At 47.6% G+C, this 23452-nt stretch overlaps 1 protein-coding gene and 1 long non-coding RNA gene across 2 annotated transcripts; one reads left to right on the top strand and one right to left on the bottom strand.

Moving 5' to 3' along the window:
• Positions 1-1963: 1963 nt before the first annotated feature.
• LOC128138285 (uncharacterized) lies at positions 1964-12531 on the bottom strand. The gene is given in 8 exon segments (XM_052779581.1): positions 1964-2008; positions 2011-2170; positions 2349-2493; positions 2894-2966; positions 6977-7034; positions 9410-9516; positions 11499-11530; positions 12474-12531. Coding segments are annotated over 8 exon segments (678 nt in total).
• Positions 12532-21741: 9210 nt separating this feature from the next.
• LOC128138288 (uncharacterized) lies at positions 21742-23147 on the top strand. The gene is made up of 3 exons (XR_008233985.1): positions 21742-21849; positions 22369-22499; positions 23067-23147. It is a non-coding gene; the product is annotated as an uncharacterized LOC128138288 (long non-coding RNA).
• Positions 23148-23452: the final 305 nt, after the last annotated feature.

Genomic DNA, 23452 nt, shown 5'->3' with positions numbered 1-23452 from the left:
ACCTTTCCCTTTCCTTTAAGAAAGCGGCCACTGCTTTAAAGAGCAAGGTGCTTTCTCAAAGTTAAAAGAATGCCTATCATCCCAGTTAAAATAAAAACCATTTTTGTTTAGATTTCATTAACCCATGTTCTTTATCATCAAAAATGATTTTTCCAAAATGGATGCACATCTTGCCCATAATTCTGTAATGGCATTTTCCGGATTGAGACATCAAAATGTCTTTGTGTGTAGGTTGTAGCCTCAGCCAGCCCAGCTCTTGTAGGGTAAAGGCCCTTTCTTATGCAGCTGCATCTAAGATCAGGGAAGTGGGACATCCTCCTCCTGACAGAACCAGTGCTAAAGAAGATCAACTCACGGATAGCTTCCCTTATTTATGGCTTGTTCTCCGTCTGGTCAACTCTCTATCCATTCCCTGGTCCTCACCGCTGTTCGTCTCATTGTACAGCCCCCCAGCAGAAGGGACCGAACCCTGGTGCACTCAGCCTGTACCACGGTTTGTGGGACAGGCCTAAGGAGAACGGCATAAATGGAACCAGTTTCTCAACCCCATTTCTTCTTGGAGGGAAAGCATTCTTTCACTGCTGACGGGAGTCCGGGAAAGAATACAGAGGCGTATAGGGTGGATAATCCGTGCACCACGGTGGCAACAAGCCAAACAGACCCCGTGTTGCATTATCTGACTCATTTAGAGCATCGCCTCATTCTGCCAGACACATTACCCCGTCAGACGGCCACACGTCGCTACTGCTGCAGTAACCACCAGTAACACAGTGTTATGTGTTAGACCAGCATTGTGCATGTACGTGCTGACGGTGCCTCAGCTCAGGAGAGGGCTGAAGAATGACGGTTTATTGCAAATGCGCTAGCGTGATGGCAAAAAGCTGCCTGAGCATGCCCTAGGCACATCTGAAATCTTAACTCCCAGCCTCATCCCACTACGTATCAAAGGCACAAATAATGACACAACTTGTAGCAGAGTGGTAAAATCTAATCCAAAACATTTTCACCAATTTTGACCTTTTTAATGCTGTGAAGCATAGGGCAGCAGTCCATCCAATACTAGAAACCTCTACTTCTTCTTCTTGGAGGGAAGGAGTGTTTTCTGCCAGGGTAAGACTGATTAAAATAACACACAGTTCCAAGCTGATGCTTGTTTTACTAGAGTCTCATACAACGATTTTCAAATGTAAAATTCCCGATTTATGACACTCAAGGATCAACACCTTAAAGCTTGTTGCTCTTTTTCCAAAACCTCTAGGTTGTGAAGAAAAAGACATTCTAACCCAACATCTTCAGTACGTTAATTTGAAAACGTACACAAAGTCGAATTTCGTTGTAAAGCATTTAATAGCGGAGACAATCAATGCGTAAAGCTGAATTACAAAAGAAACAATACAACCTGACATTCATGCTACAAGTTTACCTTTCCACAACCATTAGTACTTCCAGGTCAGTTCTTTCCAACAAAGAGATGCTGTAGTGGCGAGAAGATTATGCTGAGGAAACAACAACAACAAAAAACCCCCATGTTGTACCTAAAATACTTCTCTGAGAATTGTAACAACAAGGTAATTTCTGTCCACCAGAAAGACACAACCCCAGCACAAAATAATACAGAGGAAGACCGAAAAAGTAGAGGAAACGTAAAGAACAACCTGTGCCGTAACGGTCTAGTCTCAATAGTTAAGGGGACTGGCATACGTTATGATTAACAAGGCGTTTTATTCCTTCCAAAACTAACCCACCTATCAAACAGTTACTGCCGACGTTCAACACGTGCTGTGCAGAGAACAGACCACTCTTGCGGCACACAGCTTCGACAGCTTTAGAGCACTCCTTCAGTCAGCAATGCCCAGCAACTGTTGGCGGGGCTCCTTTCATTTCGGTTTGAAATGGTGTCTTTGGGACACCAAAGTTACAAAGGCCACAGTTGCTGAGCGGCCAAATAAAGGCCATACTTGCCTTAAGGGGACTGAAGGTCCCTCCCAGGAAGGCCTCGCGAGAAGGGGCAGTGTGTAAAAGTCCTTTAGAAACTGGGCTGGAGGTGGCACTCCTCAGCTGATAAAAGCCACAGCCTATGAGGGCTGTGACTGCAGTCAGCAACTCTCCCCTGAGGAGTTTTTTCCCCAAAGACAGCTCAGAAGAGGACCATTTCCTGGGAATGTTGCACCTTACCACAAGACAAAAGGACACCCCTGAATGCTCCTTTGCCTTGGCAGACTTTGGTTTAACCACAGAAAAGAGGTACCCATTCTTCAAGAGAACGGAGAATCACCTGAACTGCCAGAATCAGGCACAGGCTCGGACAGAGCCAGGACTGCACCTGCTCGTAGCTGCAGTAGTCGTACCTTCTCCAGAACCTGGAGAGACCTCTTCCTTCTGACTCCACGTTTCCTTTGTTCACCATTTGGTCCAGTTGCTGCAGTAGCTGCACCGCACCCTCAGCCTGACCGGTTCCTGTTCTTTGTTCGAGGTTAGATCCCACAGGTGCCCCTGTAAGAAACAGCAGCAAGAACAAAAACACAAGCTCGCTCTCTCCACACTCCCTGCAGACCCAACGGCAGACCCTGAAACCGAGAGGTGGGTCCAGGCTCTGACTGACGTCACGCCTGGGAGCTTTCAAAGCAATCACAGTGCAGACTGGTTTGGAGGTAGGCTCCCATCTCACAGCCCAGCTCTGAAAGAGCTACGGAGCCTGGCTCTATGGGTGGGAATTGCTTACAGCCAAAATCATTGCTGACCTACTGCTCTTCGGTGGTTCTAATTCCTAGTCTCACGTGCTGGAAAATACCAAACACCACTTTTAAAGGAAAACTAATGCCAATGTCATCCTTGCAGCTTTTGATTTTGTATGACCAATTCGAATGAAACAAGCCAGGAATTCCTTACTTACACAAACTCACTCGGTTACAGCCCACAGTAAGGGATGCTGGACTAAACTCACGCTCATCTTCTTTGGAGGAATTCTGAAAGGAAAAGGAACCCAAGAACTTTCACACCATTGTTGAAAATATTTTGATAAAGAAATTAAAATCTAATTATATAAAAGAGTTTGGTTTAATTAAGAAGTAAAAAATTGTGAAGCATAGGTAGGGGAGTGTTAAGTTTGAAATGTAGTCATAGGAACTTAGGAAGTTTAGAAAATGTACTATGTGTGACTATAAGAATTCAAGTATTGTCTAAAATCAGTTAACCACAGAAACTTTGGCAAAGATTTGTTGGTTTGTAGTGTTTTGTTTTAGGAAACTAGGGAAACCGTTATGGACGCCAGTTTGCTGCCTGGAAACCCCTTACCCTTCCCACCTCGATCTAATTATCGAGGATTCCAATCAGTAGAGTTAAGTGAGATTAACCAATGATTGTTTTAACATAAGAATATTCATAAGATGGTGTGACTGAAGGACCAATTATTAGAAAGGTTAAATTTAAGAATAGACATAGTATGCATTTTTATGTAAACTAATATAGATGATGGTGAGAATCGTACTGCGCAGAATCACCGAAGAGAGGTCAAGAAGCGGACAAGTGAGGAAGACTATGGAAGACCACCAGAGGGCTTCTGAAGACCACCAGAGACCTTCACTGTGCTTGCGTAAAGGACATTTACATATGTTAATAGTTTCCCGGAAAACTAATGATTATGTATAACATTTCTCGGAAATCTAGTGAATATGTATAACAGGTGTGCATTTAACCTGCATAGTTAAACCAGACAGATGCACACGATAGGTGGAGCGATCCCCCGTGTGCCCAACGCTGCAAGAAAGGAGTGCCTGCTTCTTAACTTCTCATTGCTGTTAAGGAATTTTATTCCGGATTTCGGCAACACCATGTAAAATTCTGTTCTACGGGAGATCTTTGTTTCTTTGCTTGCTTGCTTGAAGAACTAAAAGGCAAGGTCTACTCTCTTGTTCTGTGACTTTAATTTCTTTCCTGCTACTATGAGGACTTTCTTCACCAATATCTTTCTACCCCTCCCCCCTCAGGACATTCCCAGGCCTAACATAAAGCTGGAATTCACGGACTAGACTTTAATATAGCAGATAGATAGTGAAAGAGGAACAGCAGCTATGGCACAGACAGAGATTTTAAAAAACATCGACAGAGGTGCTGTGGGGAATAACAGCCGCTGGACAATACAGGCCCCTAGACATCAGCTCTGCTAAGACACACTCATAGGAAGCAGAGTAACAGGGCAGGACAAAAGTGAAAAGTGCCAGAAGCAAGAGGTGAGCCAGGAATACCCATTCGCAAGGCTATCAGCAATACAAAGGACCACAAACAACAAAACCACCAGGTAAGCTTCTTTAGGAGAAAGTAAAACAACTTTGTCACAGAGATAAGAGAAGAGAAGAATAGATCCCTCCCTGATGGTGCTTCTCTTGCACTAAGCTCAGGTTCACGTGAAATTCCAAACTTCAGATGGCCAGAGATCTTTGCAGTTTAGTCTCGGAGCATTAACTAAGGTAGCAAAATTATCTGCAGTGACAGGCTGAGCGTCTCCCCGTTCTTTCTTCCTTGGACTTCTACTGGTGCTCCTGCTAAGCAGAAAGATGCACAGGTTCAACTCCAATCATCCTGACCAGACAGCCTCCTGTCAAAATCGCAGGCCTGGAAGGCATTTGGGTGAGAGCTGAAAATGCAATCTATTCAACAGCCATGCGACTGCGGCACTTCCATGCTCCTCCTTCTGAATTGACTGCCGATGCTGTAAAGTCAGTCCTACGTGTACTAAGCAGACAGATTTCCTTCATGTTTTAACGAGACCCTTCCCTTTTTGAGATGCACTCTAGAACACCAGCTGGATTTGGATCCAAAGTCATACACTGCTCATAAACTGAACAAGAGCCCTGGAGGAATGACCAGAAGAATCCTGAGAAAGTACAGGCACTACTGAGATGGTTTTTTCTAAACCCGATCTTTCTTCTCATCCTGAATACCAGAAGAAAACAAATGGAAAGCAAACCAAATGGAAGGCATGTCACAGAAGCACCTGGCTCTGATCTCCTAAAAAAGCACACGAGGGAGAGGTCATCTGCTCAGGATTCCATGCGGTGCTCCTGACATCTGGTCTGGTATTCATAAAGACACCAGTTTGTGTCTGGAGCTCCCTCCCAGCATAACAGTGCCCTGACTAGTGCAAATTGCAGCTACGAGTCATGGTGGCACAAGCATCTCTTCTGGAGAAGGTTCTTCTCACCTGAACTGGTATTTACCAAGTTGATGATTCACTCATCCTAGTTCCAGTTTACCTGGAAAGAGCTCAGGACATGTCCTCCCACATCAGTTAACACAGTAGGAGGTTACGGTGACGTCTGCCACCTACCACATCATTTCTCAGGGTCCAACATGCTAACCTGGAGCTCCAGCTTCCGAGGACCCTAACGTTTGGGAAATTCAGCCACTGTACAAGGAGCGGAGGCATTCTGGGGACAGCGATTATAGCAAAGCGGGGAATAAAAAAAAGCATCTTTCAGAGGATGACCTTATCCCACCAACAGAGTGTTTGGGGCACCTGAGGAAAGAAGCCAGAAAGGGCACGTGTAGAGACACCTGTCACTAATCCTGCAAAGGTGAGCCGAGGGGAATAAAAAGGGATACAGGCTTTAGAGACAAATTAGCCTGCTTGTTTTAGAGAAGTTCTTCTGTACTGGAGGCTCCTGAGGAGTTACCAGGCAGTCTCCTTCCTATCTTGAAAATCCAAGAAACCTGCCAAAAACCCCTCTTCTGAAATAAAGTTTTGGGCTTACAACAAGGTGAGGGCTGTTTCAATACAGGAGTTTACCTGTGCAGGCTGAAGGTAACCATGCAACTAGCAGCACCTGAAATTGCAGGCCACTGTATATGCAGGGGATCCCTGCAGGGCAATTACGCTGAGATTGGCCCTCTGAAACCAGTCCTACAGCAGCAAGCAGGCAGTATGCCCCGGCCAGCAGGCAGCAAGCCCACAGACGATATTTGCGTAAAGGCTCAGCCAGTTGTGGAGAGGTCCAAAAGGTTTCTGAAATGGGGGCAGCACGTCATCGTGCAGAAACACGCAGAAATCTGGGCATCTGATGCAACTGTTCACCTCCCAAGGAATGGTGGGAGAAGCAGCTGTTCCTTTTATACCACCAGGCAACTTCCTTTCTGGACAACCCCAAGAGGAATAAGTTTGCCTCCTCGGAAAAGACTCTCTCCAAAGAGCTGGAGAGGGAAGGCGGCCAGGAAGGCAATAGCATGGCAGGGGTTTGAACTAAATGCAGAATGGCTATCAGGATCCAGAAAATGGATGAAATGCACTGGGAGGATGGGCAACAGCCAGGAGGAGGAGAACAGGGGGGGTGAGGGAAGACCGTCCTACCTAAAGGGTGTGCCTAACAGCAGCTCTGTCAGAGCAGCCTTTTAGCTTGTGGGCTAAAAGAAAAAGACTCTCGCCCTCCTGACAAGGTCTCTGGAGAACAGTGGGTTTAGAAAGCAACTGCCAATCCCTCTGGAACAATCCTGTCGTAAATCTGCCTTCTGATGACATAGCAAGAAAAGGCATGACACCGTTTCAAGAAGAGGGAGATGCCTGCAAAGCCATCTGCACAGAGAAAGGACACTGGTGAGGAGTGGCAAGTACTCGCGCTGAAGCCAGTGTCAAGGTGTCAGCACCCACTCTTGGCCCTTCATGGAGTTCTGCACAAAGGAGCATGTGAGGTAAAAGAGGACTGGAGCCTCTCGAAGACAAGGCAGGGCAACCTTCAGGTTCAGCTCCGAGAGGCTAAGCTCACCCCTAGAGTTTGTAGCTTCACAGTCAGAAAAGCCTGTGTTGGCTCCCGGTCAAACTCATCCCGTGGCTAAGTTTGATGAGCAGGAATCACAAATGCCTCCATGCAGGTGATGCAGGTGAAAAGGGAAAAAAAGTTACCTGAAGGCATTTTTATGCTTGCCACTTTAAGAATCTAGGACTAAACAGATGCTATTGCCTCTTTCTGAATATTCTGTAGCTTACCGTTTCAAATCCATGCTTTGCTTTACTCGTATGGCAAACACGCCCGGCTCCAGTTCGAAAAATAAGTCAAACAGGTAAGAACTGAGTTTACCAAAAGTCACAAAAAGGAAGCAGTCTTGTAAATGGCTGCTCAAGTATTTCATTAGAAAGCAGGGGTTTAGCACCTCCCTCTAAGCCAACAAGATAGATACCCTTAATCTGTATTTGTACTCATGTTTCAAAGTCTCATTTAAAAAATAAAAATAGGCACTCACTCCAGTATTAGGCTTTCTGCTTTTCTAGTAAGCCCAACAAGCAGTTAAAGAGAAAAACAGCGTGACGTGACAGGGAAAGGGGGATGAGCAGCGAGGTGAGAAAGCTTGCAAATCCTACAAGATTACTAACACAAAGAGAAGGGCAGGTAGCAAAGAACCGTAGAAAGATGTTACAAGACTCGGTCGTGGAGCAATACAATGGCAGAGAGGTACAAAGTGAAGCACGTGGGGAAAACCGGTCCTGGCTTCACACACAAAATAGTGCTCTTGGAGCTGATCAGCATCACCTGGAGATTCCGATAGCTCAACACTCAATAGCACTCCAAGAAAACCCAAATCCAAATGCCCCAGGAGGACTTAAGAGCAAAAGAGCTTCCCAAAAAGAAAAAAAAGATCAAGAAGTGGTCTGACTACAGCAGGCAAACTCCTTCCCAGGGTGGGGGAATGCTCAGACTGAATGCTCAGCTCTTCAGTCTAACAGAGTAACCAGAAAAAAATGACAGAAGGCTTGAAGTTGATGCCTGACCGGTTTAATCTTGAAATCAAGAATACACTGTAGAATTATTAACTGTTTTAATCTTTTCTGGAATAACTGCTAACTGCTGGGGCAAGACACAGGACTAAGAGAGAACTGCCAGACTGGACCATGAAATAGCCCTTTCTGGCCTTGTATTTTATGAATCTACAACTCACGCCTTGGCTAAAAGAGATTAGAAAGCATTCTGGATCCTGGTCTCATTCTTCACTCATGTCCAGCAGTTTTATTGTGACTAGAAACTGATGGAGGGGGTGGGGTGGGGAATGAAAGGACTACATCTGTATGAGCAGGAAAAGAACTGGCTTCAGACTTCTCCCATTATAACCTCTGCATGAAATACATTTGGGAATTGGGTAGAATAGAAGGCAACAAGGGAGATGATTTGACATGGTCTGTACGTCGCCATGGAAGGGGAAAGGTGAGCATAAACACTTCCGACCACAACGCTGGATCTGGGACTCTCTGCCACATACTTGTGAATGTTAAGTACAGACACGAATCTTCTGTTTTTAAAAGCGACACTCCATGAAAGAAAGAAGGCTGCCAGACTATAACTAACAATGGGCCTGCCTCTGAAAGGTAATCAAGAACTAAGCTTGAAGTTAGCTACCACAAGCCAGCATTGCACCCTCGCACTGAAGGCGGCCAACAACACCCTGAGCTGCGTTAGGAAGAGTTTTGCCAGCAGCTCGAGGGAGGTGATCCTTCCCCTCTGCTCAGGGCTGCTGAGGCCAGTCTGTGTGCTCTGTCCACACTGGGCTCCCCAGGACGAGACTGGGACTCACTGGGGTGAGCCCAGCAAAGGGCCACAAAGATGATGAAGGGACTGGAGCACTCTTCATATGCGGAGAGGCTGGGACTCTTCAGCCTGGAGAAGGCTCAGGGGGCTCTTACCAATGTACACCTGATGGGAGGGAAGGAAGAAGAGGGAGCCGGGCTCTCCTCAGCAGCGCCTTCTGGCAGGACAAGAGGCAAAGGGCACAAACTGCAAAACATGAAATTAAAGCTGAACACAAGAAAAAACTTTCTGACTGCAACTGTGGTCGAGCACTGCAATCGGTTGCCCACAGAAGTTGTGGCGTCTCCACCCTTGGAGCCCACTCAAAACCTGAGGGGACACGTCCTGGGCAACCTGCTCTGGGTGACCCTGCTTGAGCAGGAGGCGTTGGACTCGATGATATCAAAGGTCCCGAAAACCACAATGCTTCTGCGAAAGCCACAGACAGAGATCTCTGCCTCAAGCCGAGAGGCAGCAGTCATCAGCCGACGCAGAGGAACAGGCTGGGAGGCAGCTAGAAAACTGTTCCCAGTTCCTCCCTTGTCATCCCTGCCTCAGCTGTGCAAGCCAGTGCACTGCTTTGTCGAGCTGCCCAGTTCTCATCCCGCTGTGATTCTACAGGTAACGTTAACACAAAGGAGTTAAACGGGAAGAGCTCTAGTTAACGGCATGGGAACCTGAAAGCACGGGAGAACTTTCCTCCAAACATGGGCAAAGCTGCTTAGATTCTGTCACCTAGGGAAGAGAAGGAAGAAGACAAATGGGCCAAAGGGTTACACAGGAATGAAATACGAGGAAGGCGCAAGAGACATCAAAAACATTGATATGTGCCCTGGAAGGCTACTTTGTAGTCAACTGACCTGCCCATACCCGACTGTGGGCGTGAGGCCTCTGCTCTGACTTCCACTCTTCTCCTCTTCACCATTTCTTCCACTGCAGCACTTCCTGACACTTCTTTTCTTCTCTTGACCTTCAAAACATTGCAAACGTGGTATTGATAAAATTTGGTTTTGACTTTTTCTGGCAGGTTGACCCTGGCTGAATGCCAGGTGCCCACCAAAGCCATTCTATCACTCCCCCCCACCCCTCAGCTGGACGGGGGAGAGAAAATACAACAAAAGGGCTCGTGGGTTGAGATAAGGACAGGAGAGATCACTCACCAATTACCATCACGGGCAAAACAGACTCAGTTTGGGGAAAATTAACTGAATTTATTACCAATCAACCAGAGCAGGGTAATGAGAAATAAAACCAAATCTCAAAACACCTTCCCTGCACCCCTCCCTTCTTCCCGGGCACAACTTCACTCCCGGATTCTCTACCTACCCCCCCCAGTGGCACAGGGGGACTTTGGAATGGGGTTTACGGTCAGTTCATCACACGTTATTTCTGCCGCTTCATCCTCCTCAGGGGGAGGACTCATCACACTCTTCCCCTGCTCCAGCATGGGGTCCCTCCCATGGGAGACAGTCCTCCACGAACTTCTCCAACGTGGGTCCTTCCCACGGGCCGCAGTTCTTCACGAACTGCTCCAGCATGGGTCCCTTCCACAGCATGCAGTCCTTCAGGAGCACACTGATCCAGCGTGGGTCCCCCACGGGGTCACAAGTCCTGCCAGAAAACCTGCTCTGTGGGCTCCTCTCTCCACAGATCCCAGGAGCCTGCTCCAGCGCGGGGTTCCCACGGGGTCACAGCCTCCTTCGGGAACCCACCTGCTCCGGCGTGGGGTCCTCCACGGGCTGCAGGTGGAGATCTGCTCCACCGTGGACCTCCATGGGCTGCAGGGGGACAGCCTGCCTCACCATGGTCTTCACCACGGGCTGCAGGGGAATCTCTGCTCCGGCGCCTGGAGCATCTCCTCCCCCTCCTTCTGCACTGACCTGGGGGTCTGCAGGGTTGTTTCTCTTATGCGTTCTCACTCCTCTCTCTGGCTGCCATTTCTGTATGTCCCAGCAACTTTTTTTTCCTTCTTAAATATGTTATCACAGAGGTGTTACCACTGTCGCTGATTGGCTCGGCCTTGGCCGGCGGCGGGTCCGTCTTAGAGCCGGCTGGTATGGGCTCTGTCGGACATAGGGGAAGCTTCCAGCAGCTTCTCGCAGAAGCCACCCCTGTAACTCCCCCCCCCGCTGCTACCAAAACCTTGCCACACAAAGCCAATACAATTTTCTATTCTAGAACAAAAGTCAGACTTAATATACATCCGTATTTCGCAACATTGTCCAGGCTTACACAACAAAACCCAAAAAATTATTCAGGAATAAAAGATTAGCTGCCTTATTCAAACAGAAGGTAAGCACTGAGAGGCCATCCAGAGAATTATGCTCAACAGTTTTAAACAAGAACTACTGCTTCCCAGGACATCCTATTTGCTCCATTTTTAGAGGAGGGCCTAGGAACGTAATTAGCAGGAACGTAATGCTAGCAGAGAGAGCGGGATTTTCTCTGGGGGAATTTGGACAGGACACCTTCACTAATTCACTCCATCTTCAGACACTTACCTGTATTGAAAACAAACCCACCCTGAGCTCTCACTAAACAACAACTTTCCAAAGAAGCTTAACTTTGTTGTTTTCGACACGTACAGCACTTAGGAAACTACTTAATTATTCAGCAATATTGACCTCATACAGACTCTCACAGTGAAGAAACCTTTTGACAGCTCAGCTCAGACTTGCCAAAAACACATTTAACTGAAGCCAGCACGGCTCTCACGTCCTCAGGCAGGACTTCATTCAAAGTCCGCTGGAATTGACAGGAAGGTTTCCCTCAACTTGGATGGTTCGAGGTGAGAATTCACTCCCACCTGACACTGCCTGACTGACACCCTGAAACAGGAGAACTATAGCATTGCCTAGATATATAATATATTCTGCTTCTCCAGACTACTTGGAATATCACTTTTAAAAAAAAAAAAACAACACACAAAACAAAACCACACACGCAACTTACAAGCTCATCACTGCCCTTGTTTACTTCTTTACCTGTAACAGAGGTATTATAAAATCTGGTGAATATTTGGTGACTGGACTTTCTTTAACCAACTTTAAAGGACATTTTTGCATTGTACCTCACTTCCTGAGAACAAGATAAACGACTTAGAAACAATGCTGGACTTCCATATGATATCTTGAAACTGAAGAACTGCAAATACAGCTCTTTCAGAATTCCTGGCTGTGAATAACACATGCCAATGGGATGGGGACAATTGCTTTGGACTACTTGTCCATTTGATAAAGGAGATCTGAATACCTACTAAGCGCTCACAAGAAAGACCAGCAGCAGCTTCTCCCAGGGACCAATAATCAGAACAGGAAACAGTAAGAAAAAACACTCAGTTTTCACAACAGAGGAGGTTCAATGCAGAGTCCCACAGAGGTCTCAGCTGGGGCCTGAGGCTGGTCAGGGAATTCATAGAAAACCTGGAAAATGAGACACTAGGGAGGTGACAACAGTTGCGAATTATACAAAAGACATTAGTACCATTATTACTATCATTATTTAGAAAAACAAATGCATTCTTTCTTTAGGAAAATAGAAACAAAGAGTGTGAAGTTCAACGTCAACAAATGTAGTCAAGCACAAGGAAGAAAAACACGTGTTCCATATGTATGTACTGGCTCCAGCCTAGCTACTGACATTCAAGAATGAAGGCTGGGAGCCACTGGGCATTGCTTCATAAAAATACTAGCTGAAGAGTCAGCAGTGGGTGAAAAGGCAAAGAGAAATTCTAGACATTTTCAAAAAGCAATACAGGACAAAAGAGAACACATTGCTATGCTCTCTTTCAAATCCATGGTACAGCCATACTGCACACAGTTTTGCTCCCTCTAATTCAAAGACACAGTGGAGGAAGGGAAAGGGAAAAGCAAGACACAGATCGTAGATGTTTCCAGACATTATCCAAACATAACCATAGTGACTTACCACAAGATAGGTTTTGCTGAAAAGAGCTGAGTTCTAGATACATAGTGCAAGGTCCCATGGACCTGCTTCATCTCCTACCTCTAACTCCTTGACAGCACTTTCAGTGGTGTCGAGATCCGGAGCGCTGTGAAACAAACAGAGAGAGTTAGTCCCACCCCAACCAAAAAGCAATGGAGCTACATTCCTTGTAAGAGTTTAAACAACAACAAAACATCATTCCCATTGCACAGAGAAAATACTTAGCAGGCAAATGAATTCCCAGTTTATTGTTCTTAAAAAACATCCATTCTTCCACAAGGACTGTTCCTTTGCAATTTTCTGCCCTTTTGTATTTTGTGCGTCTGAGCAAACAAAGGATCAGAGATCAGATCTTTTCAGTCGATCCTCAGTAACCTTTAGGATTGGGGTTTTTGACAAGGTGCCCTCAAACCAGCACCTTTCTCTTCCAGCCTATTGCAATGCCATTCTGCTCAAGGGACTAAAAGAAGGAACCGGCAGGACGTGTCTCTTAATCCCCTCCACAGTGCAAACCTGCAGAGGAACGGGCCTTCACGGCATTGGGGCTAGGCCCTGTGATGCTGGGAGCTGTGTACTGCCTGCATCAAACTGTGTTCCCAACTAGTAACTACACCTTTTGTAAGCCAGCTTCTCAAAAGTTGTTTGCTGCTAGGTATCAGCCAACAATAAAATGCACAGGGAGAGAGAACGTCTCAAAGAAAAGCTGAACCCATGAAGAAGTAAACAAATGTCGCACAAATGTCACTTGGAAATAAGGAAATATGGTGGAGTGTAAGGAATTACGGCATGCAAGTATTCTCTGGTATATGGTCTGGCAGGCAGCCATTCTCATATCCTCCACATTCAGGGGCCCCAGCCAGAACTCGGTCAGAGATGAGAACTTTCCTTCCTCTTCAGAAAGGCCCTCTCCTTGCTTAACATGGAACAAGTTAATGAAAGGAATTACACAGCGCGCCACAGCAGAAGGACAGATATCACCCACCCAAGACTTACGCTGTGGTCATGAAGTCTTCATGAATCAGCAGGGACACAAAAGTACGATTCAGGAAGGGATGCTGAAGCGGCAATGAGGAGAAGAGGGTGGAAAGAATGGAAGAAAGCAAGGGGCGATGACAGGCTGCCAAACTCAAACAAATGCAGTGCTCGCTCTACCATCAGGAGATCAAACACCTGCAGGCTGTTCAGAAACGTATGCACACTACTGGCAGTGCTGTCCAAAGGGATTACACTGTGGGAAAGAGCTTGGTCACAGACAAGAGCAACATTTCAAGCATCTTCTGAACACCACACGACACCACAAGACAGACAACACACCTTCCTCTCCAAAATCAACACAGAGAACAAAACAAGGAGGAAGGTTAATCCTCCTGGATCTGACACTATTCCAGCAGAATGCTAATAAGCAAAGCTAAAGAAACAACTGCGTTTCAATTCATCCCAAAATAAACTCATGCGGCAGAATTTCAAAGACCCAGCCCACTTCTCCAAAGGAAAAAGGAGACTAGTGTGGCACGAGATTTAATGTAGCTTCAGGTCTGGAGACAGCCTAATTGGCGTGGTGTCCATAGCACAGTCTCTTCAATTCTTCTGCAGCTAACAACAGTCACTTCCACAGTAAACCCAGGCCTTGGCAGTGCCTGTACACATCTGATTGCAAAAGCAAATTCACTCACACTCCTAAAACCCCTCTCTAGGCAGAGGCTTGAGTCGTTGCCTATGGCATTTTAGCCCTGCTGAAACCTCACTGGCATGAAAACAGGGGTTTCGGGATGCCACGACACAGTTCTGTTTCTCTGATGCAGGGATACTTCCTGGCTCAAAAAGATCTCAGTCCTAGTTTCTGCATGGGTGCCACCACCTGAAAAGAGACTTAACCTCAACAGTTTAGAACACTTTCCAAAAGCCTCTGAGGGCATCAGCCTTGAACTGCTGTCTGATGACGATCACAGCCTTGGAACAATGTACACAGGGAGCCAGATTATGCTGAGCCACTGCTTTTTTATTAATACTTATGAATACTATCATTATTAATTTTTTATCAGAGGCTAAGACAGCAACAACTCATAAAGTTTCAGACCAAGTTTGAGCCCTACAGAACACTCCTTCAGCAGGACCCAATCTATAAGCACCTGCTTAAAAATACAACCCTTAAACCTAAGCGGCTCCAGCTCCTTTTTCAGAGCAGCTCAAACTTCTGGAATTGTTACAGATCGCAGCCTCCGGGATTCCAAGTCCCCTCTCAAACTAAAAGCTCCAGAGCTCCTCGAGTGAGCTGGTCAAGGTTTTGCCCACTCACAAAAGCACTTGCCCATCATCTCTGTCTGCCTGACTAGCAGACACAAGCAGACTCCTCCAGGGCAATACCCTCAGGGAAAGTCTCTGTTTCACTTCTAAAGGACCATCCTCTTCACTTGTTTTACATCTTCCCCCGCTGACCAGACTGCTCAGCACCCTGTGCTTTAGTTACTTTGCTGGCTGCTAACTCAAACTTCCCATTTGAGGCTTACCACACAACTGGTACCTCCCACAACCCTCCTATTCAGTGTCCCCTGCACACCCAAAGGCCGCTTTCCTTTCTCTGCCTTGCATGCCAGCAGTACCACAAACTAAAACACTCTCCCTTCACTCTTGTTTCTCAGGCTTGCCACTACAGTGCCTTCTAGAAACTGAGAACAGCAGTTATCCTAAAAGTCCTGCTCAGCCCCTCTGCCTGCAGCAGAGGCACGCTCTTGTTTCAAAACAACAGGACAGGTTTGTCACAAACACATCTGAAAGAGGAGTGGCAGCGCAAGGGGAACCTTGTGAAAGAAAAAATCCCAAGAGCACAACAAACAACTACTGCCAGTGAGAGTTTCCAAAGACTCTTTCCACATCCACACTTGAGAGCCAGATTGCCAGGCCAGCGAAAGGCACACTGCTAACAGCAGACAGCCCAAGAAATAAGTACATACTTTGAGTACAGAGCTCCACGGCTGTGCTGGTTTTGACTGGGAGAGTTAATTTTCCCCACAGTAGCTTGCACGGCGCTACGTCTTGGATTTGTGCTGAAAGCAGCGCTTACACAGCATCAAGGCCTTTTCTGCTCCTCACCCCACCCCACCAGGGAGTCGGCTGGGGGTGCACAAGAACCTGGGGGGGCACGAGGCTGGGACAGCTGACCCCAACTGACCCAAGGGATATTCCAGACCATAGGATGTCACGCTCAGCAATATAACTGGGGGAAGAAGAAGGAAGGGGGGACATGCCCAAGTAACTGTTAGGTGTGATGGAGCCCTGCTTTCCTGCAAATAAAACACCTGCCAGACAACGAGAAGCAGTGAATGAAGTCCTGATTTTGCTTTGCTTGCGTGCACAGCTTTTGCTTGACTGATTAAACCGCCTTTATCCCAACCTGCGAGTTGATTCACCCTTCCGATTCTCTCCCTCCTCCCACTGCGGGGCAGCGAGCGAGCGGCCGTGCGGGGCTTAGCTGCCTGCTGGGGTTAAACCACTACAAAGGCTCTAGAGCTTCTCAGTTGAACGCTTTAAACAAAGTTTCAAAATACCATCAGTAAAGCCAGCCTCTTTTCCCACGGAAGCACAAAATCCACACACGGCAGTGAAACAGGAGCACTTTTTACAGCTCCCGTTACTCTCTCAGGCCGATGCTCAGCCTGTCCAAGGGCAGTAGCCACTCGGAAGTGACCGCTTTCACGCTCGGTGAAAGAAGGCAGGAAAAGAGCAGCCCGCACCGTCTGAATTTAGGGTCTCCTATGAACTCACTGTTACCTGCAGTCACCAAAGGCAGGCTGTAGCTTCAACATGCTCACCTGCCAGATTTTAAGTGCGTACACAAGCCTGCCTGCATGAAGAAACCTGGTTTCAGGCAACCGACAGGGAAGTGTTGTTTTAGTTAATCTAAAAGTAGATTGTTTAGATTATACTTTAATGAAAAAAGTAATTAGGTTTTGTAATTGATCAAAAAACTGTGTAGAAGTTATACAATGAATAATTATGTTCTCATGATATGGGGAACCAAAACCCACAGATGTGCAAACAGATAAGTCAACCATAAGCAGAACAAAGAGAAGTAAAACCTTCATGTAAGCAATAATGACTAATGCATGCATCGGGAGCTGCCAACAAGAAAACTTCAACTAAAGGACAAATGATGAAGAAGATGATACGACCACTAGATGAAGTCAAGGACCACCAGAGAGGCTGCGATGTTTAAAGGGGACACTAGATGGCAGCAAAGTCCACGAAATGAAAGACTGTAACATGATGACATCATTTTTTTAGAATAGGCAGGTTTATGTAAAAGATTGCCAGGAAGATAACGTGGCTATGTGACAACTTTGTACATATAACTTGTTTGAAACCATCGTTTCGTTGGAGCACTTGTGGTGGACCAATCCCCAGCGCTGCCCAGCGCTGCTAATAAAGAATACCTGCTTAACAGTATCATCAAAGTGCTGTTAAGTTACATTTCTTGGTTTCAGGCCACTACCAAGGAGGAGTCTGCAGCTGCTACCCAGGAAACCCCCAGCTGTGCTCCAAGTGTTCTCCTGGCACAGGCGCAACTCTGGGTGTGCTTGGTGCGTACCATGCCTCCTGAAGGAGAACAGCAACACTCAAAGTTCCTCCTGGGCAGCGTCCTGCTGGGAAGAGCAGATTTCAAGGCAGGCTGGCAGCAGACCCTGAGGCTGTGCCAGGGCTGGCCACATCTGGCTCCTTCCAGCAGGATTTAGGAAATCCTCTTCCCAGCTGTGAGTGCCAAGCCAGGGGCAGAAACAGCCCCCACCTTCGAGGGCCCAGCTGGCCTCTGACCCCAAACTATTCAGACTTCCACACAGCCTCTCCCTCTAAATCAATTCTCTTCAGGTTTGAGAAAAGAAAGCATATACTTCCAGATTAAGTAGTTAAAGACTGTCAGAGTGCGATTTTGGCTTCAATTCCAGAACAAAAGAATTTCCACTACAGAACCTCAGCCACCACCTCCTTGGTCATCTTGTCAGTGACCAACAAACACCATGCTGGAAAAAATCTAATGGCTAATAAAAAGTATCCTCTCCCTCCCAAATCTTTCCTTCTCTTATACCCTCAGACTAGCGCAGTAATAATCATACAATTATTCTGTAATTACCACCAATCTGAAACCCCTCTAAAGCATTGTTCACTGTTGATAAGGGAGAACCATCACTAACCATGCACCTACCCTTTAGTCCTTTTGCAGCAAGGCCTCTGTGACCAAGCACGTCTACATGGATATCTCTGCCTGACAGGAGATGACCGGCCAGAAAACAAAAATCTTAGGTCGTCTTGGCTCTAGAGAAAGCAAAGTATTTAGAATAATGATACAAACAATTTTAAGATGATGCAGGATCGCGGAAAAGGCAGAGGAGGTGATGTGTCGCACCCACCTCTAATTTCAGAGGAAGTTTCAAAGGGTGTTTTTTTTGTTTTTTTTTTTTTTTTATCATACCCCAGCACAAGCAAAAAAGCACACACCTGCTGCTTAAGGAGAATGGAAAACCACAAGAGTAAGACTATCGAGTCTGGGTAATTACTCTTCTTTCCAGGACACATTGGTCTTTTTTTTTTTTATTTTTTTATATCTCAGTGGAGAGCTTTAATGGAAAATCACTGAGTTCTGATATGGGAATAGCAAAACGTCCTCTGTAAATCTTGGAAAAGAACAGTACATTGAAGGAAAACTGTTCATATAAACTGTTAATGACACGTTTCCGCTGTCAAAGATTCTAACGCTTTTGAGCATCTTTGCCATCCTCATCTTCCTTCCCTCCCCTTTCTTCTGATCGCACTATAGCTACCGTACCTCAGCATAACATTAAACTGTTCAAGTACTCTTGCAAATCGTATAAAATCCAAAATACCCCACACAGATGCCTACAGGTTTTGCTGTTACCATCACGTTAACGACACAATTGGTCCTGCCAAACCTACAACCTGCAAAACCTGAAGGCAATTAGCACACAGCCACATACGTATCGATCTTGTCCTGTTCTTGCCAAAACTGCTGGGTGACTTGTCATCAGCTTCAGTGACTAATAGCAGGCAAGACTCTCTCATCTGCCTTAGCTCTGATGCAGCTCCTAGAAAAATGGCTACTTCAGAAAGTCATGTCTTGTTATTTTGGGAACGTGTTATTTCCCACTGAGTACCAAGATGACAGCTCTTAATTATATGTCCTGAGAGCAGCCTCCACCAACTGTCCCCTGCTGCGCGCCAACACGAACAGCACTGTCCTCTCCCCTGCCCATCTCCACGCTTGGGAGGAGCTGTTCACACACCCCTACCCTGGCCATGCTGCCTGAAAACTCCTGCTGTGCTGCTCAAGGCCATGAAAACTGTTACAATACAGCTGTACCCACATCACTGTTCCTCATTCTGAGTGAGACTGCCCGTTCCTGTGTATTCCCACCTGTCTACAGCAGCTGTTGCCTTCTGTCTTGTAAGCCTTTTGGAAAAGTACCCTTTTTTTTTCTGAATACCCTCTTTGACCTCACTACAGGACAGGTCCGGAGTCCACCACCATGGCTGGTAAAGTCCGTAGCGATACAGAATTGCACAGGGATGACAAATACCCAGTGGTCCAGCTCATTTTGATTGTTTAAGACCAGGCTTTTGGGTAGAACACAGTTGAGAAAATTTGAAACCTAACACTCCCATCTTGATTGGCAGCTCTTTCTTCATCAGTTCTTTGAAATGCTTTCATTCCTTGGGAATACACAGCAAGACTTTCCTCATCAAAAGAAGCAACAAAGATCAGTCACAAAGATGCGGAAAACCGGACATCCACCTACTTGCCGCCTACCTAGTGACATTAGCAAGGCCCTGCCTATACACAAAGATTAAATTAATGGCCAATTTTCCTACACAGGAACTAAGGATCAACTGAATACAACCATCTGTTGTCACCTATTTGCACAAGAGGCACATGCTGCTTCAGCTTCTATCTTTCAGGCTGTTACCCATGAGAAAATGGAAGCATGTTTTATTGTAAGAGGAAACCTTTAATTGGAAAGCCAGTTCATGGCTTAATTTGCCTCTCTATGCACATATCTAGCGAATAGCCCAGGAAACGTTACACAAGTGATTAGCAAAGCAAACCCAGCACACCTCAAGAGATCCCGTAACTACACGAGTCTCTCTTTCCTTTTCACCCCAGTTCCCAAAGCACCGAGGCAGGAGCAGGCAGGGCAGTCACGCACTCGGCTCACACCAGGGAAGAGAGAGCAGCAACAGCCCTCTGTCACTCAGGATTAGTAACACCAATTTCTGCTCGCAACTGGGGCTCAGTCCATGTGCGGTCATGCGTTTGAGTTACGGCCTAGCCATGGTGATACTGCTCAGTTCAGGGTTAAACATGATACATTGGCCTTTAAGGAGGACAATTACTCCATAGCTTCACTATGCAAGCCTGATTATTTTGTATAAATTACGCATGCTTTGCTAAGGACTGTACCCTTGAAGAAGGAACTAAACACTGACAAAAAGGAAACATCCTGCTCCAGAAGGCACGGGATGATCGCCAAAGAACCATGAGCTAGGGGAAAAGTAAAGGCAGCAGGGGGAGATCACAACCACCGACTCAATTCAAGGCTGGAAGAACTTGCCCCCCCACCACTTGCAAGGAGGATGCGTGCTAGTTTACATAGCAAGTGAGGCTAATTTAAATATAACTGGCCAACAGTAGATGAGATGGCGACTACTAACCAATGAATGTAAATTTAGGTGGTTTTTTACTAATCCTGTAACAGAATAAATACATTGTTCTTCTTTGGTGTGCTGTGCCAGCTTTGTGGATTTACCCCCCAGCACCCATCTCTGCGCAGACATGAAAGAAACAAATTTCTCGGCTCTGCCTGTAAGATTGGCTTACTGCACACCGGGTACCGACCCCCGCTTGTGGGACAACACATCTGCAAGTACAGTACTGACCCAGATAGGAAACAGAGGGTGCCAGTTAATCCCAGGTGCCACATACACTGTACCTTCTTCCATCGCCTCCTCTCCATGAATTGTTTTCCAGTCTCTTCTGATAGATGGTAGTTGAGAGATATTCCAGATGTCAATCATATTTTGTAGTTTGTAAGCAATAAGTAGGTATAAGCAGAATGTATGGTTTCCTTTAACGAGATAAGACATCCTGTAACTCAAAAGTAATTAAAGGATGTGTAGATAGATTTGTGAGAACGCAGGAAAACAGACATATGGACTCAAGGACGAGGGAAACTAAGCATGCAAGTAAGAAGATAAGGGGTGGTTTGTTGGCATGAGAACAGCACTTTTGGAGGTCAAAGATTACTTGGCATGAAAGATACAAGAAGAACAAAGGAAAAACAGAAGTTTAATATGGAAATATTGAAAAGGGTAAAGAACGCTTAAGCAAGGAAGAGGATGGTAAGACCCCCGAAGAACACCCGACGACCACCCAAGGCAACAACTGCGACTGCGCGAAGGGCATTTGCATACGTTAATTATTTCTCGGAAATGTAATGAATAAGGTTTCCTGGAAATATGATGAATATTTATATCACACATGTCTTTAAACTTCACTAACGAGCTTTACGGCGTGCACGATAGGTGGAGCGATCCCCCGTGTACCCAGCGCTGAAATAAACACGCCTGCTTTAGAACTCACTCTCCGAGTTGCAAAGTTTGTTGCGCGCGCCACTTCCACCTCATCCCAGCTCAGATACCTGCACGCTGGCTCGGGGCTGGCGACCCTCGGGGCAGCAGCAGGAGCTGCTCTGACCCTGGTGCTGGGGTTGTTCCTGGGGCTGAGCACTCGGGCCCAGGGCTGGTGAGCTGGGCCACGGCAGGGCCCACGGGTGATGAGGTCTCCAGGTCTCCCCCGGGCCCGTCCACACGGCGAGACCACCTGCCCCTGGCCCTGGCCCTGCCCCTGCCCCTGCCCCTGCCCCTGGCCCTGGCCCTGCCCCTGCCCCTGGCCCTGGCCCTGGCCCTGCCCCTGCCCCTGCCCTGGGCCTGGCCTTGGCCTTGGCCTTGGCCTTGGCCTTGGCCCTGGTCCCCCCCCTCGCCCCGGCTGCCCCACCCCGTCTCTCCCCCATTTCTCCTCAGGCCACTCCGCCTCTGCCCCCTCCGGCCCCGCCCCAGGTCGGCAGTGACTGACAGGCCAACACCGGCTCCGCTGATTGGCTCCGCCGTGGCCAATGGCGCAGCTGTTGCCGGGCGGGCAGGGGCAGCCCGGGCCTCTCCTCACAGAGCTGCCCTGCGCCAGCTGCCCCCCGCCAGGGCAGCTGCTCCTCAGCCAGCCGGGACACTGGGCCTGCGGAGAGACGGCCTGCAAGAGGGGCCATTTCACCTGGAGCTGTTCTCTCAGCAGCGCAAGGTGTGTGCGCAGGTCTGCCCTCCCTCGGTCTGCTCGTGGGGTCTGGGCCCCCTCAGGGAGGGGACGTGAGAGGACAGGAGGGGATCTGCTCTGGATTCGCTCTGGATCGGCAAGTCTTTCCCAAAAGGCGGCTCTGTCTGGGCTCCAGCCACAGCCCCGGGCGGGAGGAGCTGCGTGACGGGAGCCGCTGGCCTCGGCCAGGCCGGCACCCGGCAGGAGACAGGGCTCTGGCCCCGGTCACACCGCCCGTGCTGAGCCCAGCACCCGGGGCCTTCCTCAGGCCTCGCCTTCCCCTGGGGCTGAGGAGGAGAGACACCCTGTCCTGGCGTGGCCCAGGGCATCCTCCTGCGGCCAGAAGGAAGGACGGAGCCCCGTCCCTCTCCCCACAGGGGCTGACCACTGTCCTTCCCTTCTGTGCCTGGGGCTTCAGGGCCAAGCAAATGCTGGGGCACCGAGGGCTCCTGGGGCAGCTTTGGGCATCTCGGAAGCTGAGGCGTGGCTGCCCCTTTGCTTCTGCAGATGCAGTTATCTGCTACCCGCTCCACGATCAGAACTGCTTCTTCGTCGTGGCACGTGGACTGGACAGATGCCACGTCCCTGTTAGTCTGGGAGGACTTCAGGGAAACAAGGAGGTTGCAGCATGCACCCAGGTAGGAGGACGGTGGAAAGGAGCCCTGACAAGGTTTTTCTGCTGTTTCAGATCTGAACTCTGTGTGCATCCCAGCACCAAAGTCTGCTTTTTTTCCTCCAAGCTGCACAGCTTTTTGCCAGCAAAAGCGAGTCGGCCTGAGCTGGTCTTTGGGATAACTTGGCTCCTTCCATTTTGAATTGCATGCCTACGCTTTTCCTTTTTTCCACCAATGTCTTCCTTTCAACCCTCTTCCCCCCAGGTTCCCTCCTCTTTCAAAGGTGATTGTGATTTCAGTTTCTAGACAGATCGTGGAGCAGGTAGACCCAGGATGTAAGTGTGGACTGGTCTATACCTTCAGAGCTGTAGGCTGAGCTGTTTTACCTTTAAAGGCTAGATAGATATGGGCTATGGGTAGAGTTTCTGTTTGCTAATTAGTACTCCTTTTGGGGCCCTGTGACAGTAAGTTTGTCTGCCTGCAGATCTGCAGCAGTTAAAACTGACACTGAAAGAGTTTCAATGATGGATGCTGTTCTGTGTGTTTCATTTTGGGTCCCCATTTCACTGAGCTAGAATTATTCCTTTGCAGTTAGGTGATGGGGATCTTCTTGCACTGATCTTTTCTTTCTGGAGCGCATCCTGATATCCTTTGTCATCCAGAGCTTTCCCCTCTGTTGCTCAGAAGAGTGATGGTCGTGATGAGGACTAAATGCTGTGAGTAACGATTTCTTCAAGTCTGATTATGAAGGTGCCAAGCCCTGTTTGGAGAGTCCAAAGGCTTCATTTCAGGCCCAAAGCCTCATTTTTAGCTTCCAAAGCCTCTTTTTTAGGGACGAAATCCTCCTTTTCATGGACCATAGGCTCATTTTTAGGATTTGGTCTGCAATTTTAAGGGCCCAAAGCCTCATTTTGAGCATCCAAAGACCCATTTTTAGGGTGCAAAGCCTTAGGTTTTGGTACCAAAGCATCCTTGGA

Source organism: Harpia harpyja, unplaced genomic scaffold, assembly GCF_026419915.1.
Source record: "Harpia harpyja isolate bHarHar1 unplaced genomic scaffold, bHarHar1 primary haplotype scaffold_241, whole genome shotgun sequence".
NCBI classification, from domain to species: domain Eukaryota; kingdom Metazoa; phylum Chordata; class Aves; order Accipitriformes; family Accipitridae; genus Harpia; species Harpia harpyja.
The sequence above is the reverse complement of the archived record's forward strand: the minus strand, read 5'-3'. Positions and strand labels throughout refer to the sequence as shown.